At 42.6% G+C, this 6,000-nt stretch overlaps 1 protein-coding gene across 1 annotated transcript in view; it reads right to left on the reverse strand.

The window, feature by feature from the left end:
• Positions 1-6,000, reverse strand: part of PIGL (phosphatidylinositol glycan anchor biosynthesis class L) — a 56,852-nt gene extending 50,852 nt beyond the window's left edge. Inside the window, exons 1-2 of the mRNA XM_062622380.1 lie at positions 5,675-6,000; positions 1,863-1,962 (exon numbers count right to left, since the gene is read on the reverse strand). Coding sequence (XP_062478364.1) covers positions 1,863-1,962; positions 5,675-5,930 — 356 coding nt within the window. The 5' untranslated portion in view covers positions 5,931-6,000. The remainder of the gene's footprint in view (positions 1-1,862; positions 1,963-5,674) is intronic.

The following is a 6,000-nucleotide window of genomic DNA, read 5'->3' on the forward strand; positions in this document are numbered from 1 at the left end:
TTTGAGCAAGTTTCAAGAACCCTGAATCCCAGTGCTTTGTCTAAACTGCTGGAAAACAGTACTTTAAAAATTAGTTACTCTAAAAAGTCAGCGTCATCTAAAAATAATTCCTGATCCTTTACCATTCTGCTAACACCTGATCCACAGATGTTTTTCCTAAAGAGCATCCAGCTGGCGAGTTATTGCAGAGTAAATAATGCACTGTAAACACACTTGACTTCACTGTGCAAACAAGCTCTGAGCAAAATTCAGCAAGAACTTCACTTCAGTTTGCTCCCTGAATGCACAACAAAGATGATTTGATGTTTATCTCATAGCACTCTAACCTCAGAGATAGAGACCTCAAATCTAAACCTGTTTCTTTGAACAGTGGTGTAATTCCGGTCCATGCCCTGGAGCTGTGGGCAATAGGATGGATCTGTCTTTTCAGGCACTTTATTCACTAGAGGAAACCGTGTATAAATATGTGTAGTAATAGCAATGAAAGTAACAAAGAAGCATGATCCAAGCAACTTCTCTGAACAGCCTCACCTTCCTACAGAGCAAACCAAAGCATTACTGGCAAAAAGCAGTGTGTAGTAGGGAGTGACTGAGCAGTTCAGGAACCTCACATCACATACTAAGGTTAACGGATGAAAGGCCAGTGCACTTCTGCATGGTGCATTGAGCAGTCTTTATGCTTAGCAAAGCTTAGCAGCTTTTTTGCTTATACCTCCCCAAAATGTTTTGGGCGTTGTCGTATGATTGTACTACAAAACTTTAAGTTATCCAAAACCAGTTCATGAGAAGTGAACGGAAACATCTCTTTTCATTCCAAAGGAAAACAACTCCTATGCTGTTTTTGTAACTGAGCTGAAAACTTGGAGAGAAAACCTAAAGCTAAAAAAAGCAAAGAACTCCAAAAGATTCATGTTCTGGACTGTGGTTTCTGTTGCCTTAGCTCAAGGGAAAATATGTTCATGGGAAAAGGGCCTGCCTGGAGCCAGATTTTTTTCAACTCTAACTGTCCTAGTTGGTGTGGCCTTAAATCAGTATGTTTCTGTTAAAGCTATTTTTTCACAAATATTCTGTATGGATTGTATAATGGCTGTTTATAATTGAAACAATCACTTGTACTGTGTTTCCTAGCAATCAGTATCTAGTTCAGCTCCTATGAACCCTACATAAACAGGGACTGGACAATTGAAGAGGCCTTTACAATGTTAATTCCGAGTTTCACTGATTCAAAGCATTTAATCGCTTGCCCAGAAGACAGTTCCTGAACTAATGTCAAAAAAAAGAAGTCTCAGCTTTATCACCTACTTTTGCATATACACACAACTAAAGAAAACAACATCACACCTTAGAAAAACCAGAACTTTTACATGGCTTAAATTGACGGAATCTTACTAACATGTTATTATGGACTGTCTTTAATAATGCAATTCACTTTTGTCTTTAGCCAGGACTAAACCAGATTATAAATATAACAGAATTCCACACCAACCCTGCAAAGACTCACCTACAGACAAAGCTGCCAAAGGCAATGCAGAGAATTTACAATTGTCTCTATAACACTGCAACAAGTGTCAGAGGATGTGATCATGCTGCCCAAACACACTGTGCCAAATCCCAACAAGTGTGTTTATCGTTATTCTCCATGCTGTATCAACAGAGCTTAATATAGGGATTATGATCATCATTACACCCTTGAATTGTCTTCTGCATTGATCAGATTTATGTTAAGAGCTAACACAAATATCTAATATAGTCTTTTTTAAGTTTCCTCAAGACTTTTTAGTCTCTCACTCAACTTTAAAGTGAACATTACCCCTCCCATTTAAAACTGCAATGAAATTATGTTGTAAATGAAAACGTGTTACCTGTGATCAATGATTGTTACATTGGAAGCAGGAATCCCCAGAAGCAAACAGCTCTGTTCCAATTCTTTCTTACGAATCTCTCCTTGATTGTAGTAATTTCCTGAAAGTAGAAAACACAGCAACGCCATCAAACTTAGTTAAGGTTGGCTTGGAAAGAGTTCCTCTTTTCTTTCTCAAAGCTTTAAGTGTGAGCATCACACATGAAATAAAAGAGCAACAGATAAATTGCAGGGAACAAACTCCACCGTTTTTGCCTGAGCAACACCCAGCTTAGCTCAGGGTAACTGCTGAGATGACAGGAAGCCTGACCCATGCTGTGTTTAAGTGACTGAAGCTTACAATAGTCTGGACCACTTCTTATGAGCAGCAGTTGTCATACAACATTATGACACTGTAACAGAATACAGTGATAGAATGAAAAAGACTTGAGGAAAGGAGGAATTCCATCATAACAATCTCTGGTTTAAGACAAAGATTTTTCAGCATCATTCACACAGGAAATTCAGGAAGAAATTAAAATGGTAAGACTGCAAAGAACTTAGAGAACCAAAACACAGGAAACCTAATTTGGGTAAGGCATTTGGGAAAAGTTATAACAGACTGCGCTCAACAACAAGCAGGGAAATGGTATTCATGATCTTTATACATCACCTCTTTCCTCACTATTTTCTTCTCACCTTGCCCTGACAGTCCCTTATTTTTTCTTGGCATCAGCCATGCAAAGTCCATGCCAGAGCTGTGATGGCCCCTTCCAGAATGCTGGCCTGTGCGGGGCAGTACTTGCAATCCAATTTTAACTTTGAAGCAATAAAATGAACAAAATACAGCTGAGAATTAATGTATGATTCAAGTCTTGAATTGCACTGTAACTTCTTATTGTTGCGGGTGTGAGTCATCCAAATCCAGCATTTCTCTCAAGCAGCGTTGCAATCTGATCCATCACTAGCAAGCTTTGTCAAATGTTCAAAGAGGGAGAGTAACTAGAAAAAAAAAACCACCACCTCTTCCTGCAGACTCTGAGTGAATGGTTTTAGATGACTATGGCAATGATTATCTGTGGGTTTGCTGAGGAACACACTAGGTCCATAGCCTGCAGCTTAGATTGCAAGTTCCAGCTTCAGTAAATTGAAGTGTGGGCACCTTCACTGGATGGATTACTGAGTACAGGCAGGACTTACTTTAGATTGACTTTTTACAATGATACTATTGATTTTTTTAACAATACTAGTGATTTAAGATAACATAGCTTTTGCTGCAATGCACTGTAAAAGCTGAGTGCAGGTGATGTTTTATCCAAATAGTACCCCTGCTCTCAAAATCCCTCACTTCTACTGAACTCAGGGAACATATCTGTGTTCCACAGCTTGAGAAATGTATCAGGACATCAGGAATAGACAAATGTTAACATGAAAAAATGGGAAGCTATTGAGAGCAAAACCAGCTGATGCTGCTGGACCTCATCCATGGAGCACTCGCAACAGTCAGTTACTACAGAGAGCAAAGCACATTTAGAATGAGTAATTATTTCAATAGAAGATTATTCAGCATGTAAAAGACTTTTTTTTTCCCATGGTGCTGCAACTCTAATTCATTTCTAAGTAGTTTTGATTGACATCTGAAAACTGCAAGCATGATGGTTTCTAAGTAATGATTTTATTTCAATGTTACAATTTGCAGTCTTTGATCAATGCACTTATCATCAATCACACCAACAGTGAGAGGATGAACCATCTGAATCACCCCAAAGACTAATTAGAGGCATGGAAAAATCTATGAGCTCAATGAATGTACTCTCCTATATGAGCTGCTAGCTTTGTTACAGAGATACACAAGAGAGTACATAGAAGGCAATGTCCAACACACTTAGAAGTTTCACAGTGCTGAATCAGGAGTAAAAGAAAGTTTAACAAAATAAACAGAAGCACAACATGTCTTTGGAAAGTTCTCTAATAGCAGCAGTATATTAGTGCCCCACACTGAAATGGCAGAGTTGCACTTCAGTAATCTCTCCATAGCTGTGAAACAGCCAAATGGGATCCACAGACCTTTGTCCATCAGCAAAGACAACTGAAAGCTCTGCACTAAATCTTGAATGGGAGGTACAGTAAAGCCATGACACCACAGGACTTCAACAATAGCTTAATCCCTGTCTTCTCACCTAGATGGTTTGTTATGACAGAAAGCTTTGAAAAGCAAGAACAGGAAAGTTGGCAGGGAACTAGCTGGAGCTTTCAAAAACCTCAGAGGGCCCTTTTCCCAAATGTAAGTTGCTATCAGAGCAAGACGTAAATGTTTGGAAGCCCAAGACAGTCCTCTCAACAAGCATCAAACCAGTACCTTTACTTTTCATAGCAGGCTCATAATTTCTGGTACAGCAGTATGGTGTGAAAGGTAATTAAAATGAGATTGTTTCTTAGGCACAAAAAGCTGAACAATGTAATAACTGATTAAGTATCTGCTCTGCAGGGAAAAAAAAATAATCTTCACAAGAAGAACATAAGACTGCTACATGCAGTGAAAAACTGTCTTGGGCAAGTAAGAATCTTCCCATTCTATTCAGCCACAGAAAGGCCTCAGCAGGAGTACTGCTTCCAGTTTTTGACTGCGACACTTCAAAGCTGTGAACCAACTGGAAGAGTCCAAAGGACAGCAATGAGAATGATGAGAGGCTTAGAAAACCTTATATATAAGGAAGAATTGCAAGAAATAGGGTTGTTTAGTCTGGGGGAGATAAGACAGAAAAGGCAGATAACAGCGTTAAAATATGTAAGAGACTGCTACAAAGGGATACCTTGGTTTCCATGTTCACGGCAGACAGGAAAAATAAACAGATGAACTTAAATTCCACCAATGATTCAGGGAAAAGTGATCTGAAGAAAAGCTAATACCTCACTTACTCGGCCTGCACAGGCTGAGGAACCTCCCTGTAAGTTCTGTAGAACAAACAAGACGTTTGTCTGCAGCACTTGAAGAGACATCAGCGCTGCATCAGACTGACGGACAGCATGACCTCAGGCTTCCTTCAGGGCTATTTTTCCATTATTAGAGCGTTACACAACTTAGTAATTTTTAGATGAGTTCCAGCAAATATATCATTATGATATTAAAACTGGATCAACAAAGTAAGTCCTCTGCAAGATGATGGAAATACAGATGTCAAAAAGCCATGCTGAACAGCACCTTTGTATAACATACTGACCCTCCCACACAGTTTGGAAGTGCCTAGGCTTGAATTGTGAAACCTCTGCGTGAGGCTCAGGTGTAGAGGAAGATGTCACTGCTGATACTCTGCAGAAAGTAACATTCTGACTAAAGCTGCCCATCTGTGGTAGCTCTCCAAGAAGTGCGGGATGTTACACCACCACATCACAAGCTGGAGCCATGACATCAAATCGCAGGTGGATGACACATCACCTTCTCCACCGTGATTCTATGGATATCCTAGAATCAGACTGGTTTGGGTTATAAAAGACCTTGCAACTCCTATAGTTACAACTCCCTGCCTTGGGCAGGGCCACCTTCCACTAGACAAGGTTGCTCCAAGCCCCGTCCAACCTGGCCTTGAACACTGCCAGGGATAGGGCAGCCACAACTTCTGTCATGCGGTGATGGCAGCACAGACCTAAAAGACCGTGAGGTTCAGCACAGCACTGGCATCACATGCCTGCATCCAGCCAGTGGGTGACCCCACGGTACAGCCCACACACACAGCGTGGAAGACATCATGGCGGCCTTCCCATGACGTCACGGCGGGAAGCCCGGTCTCCACCTTGGCCGGTGCCCCGCCGTTCCCGGCGCGTTCCCCCGCTCACCTGCGGAGCAGCACAGCACCGCGGCGCGGGCACCGGCCCTGCCCAAGCCGAGCACCGTAGGGGCGAAGAACATCGCTTCGTCATCAGGGTGCGCCGTCACTACCAGCGCGCGGACGCCACCCGCCCTTCCCCTCAGGTCGGCGCAAGCCCCGCCGGCCACGGTAAGGCACCGTAGGCGGCGCGCGCCACCGAGCAGCAGCGCGAGCAGCACCAGCACCGCCACCGCGGTCCCCCAGCCCCACGGCCCCGCTGCCATAGCGCCCCGAGCCGCACTGCTCCGGCCAAAAACGGAAGATGCGGCTGAAGGGTTCCGGCCTACAAAAGGG

Source organism: Pezoporus occidentalis, unplaced genomic scaffold (genome assembly GCF_034315485.1).
Source record: "Pezoporus occidentalis ecotype Australia unplaced genomic scaffold, CSIRO_AGI_Poc_V1 ctg241, whole genome shotgun sequence".
In the NCBI taxonomy this organism is placed as follows: Eukaryota; Metazoa; Chordata; class Aves; order Psittaciformes; family Psittacidae; genus Pezoporus; species Pezoporus occidentalis.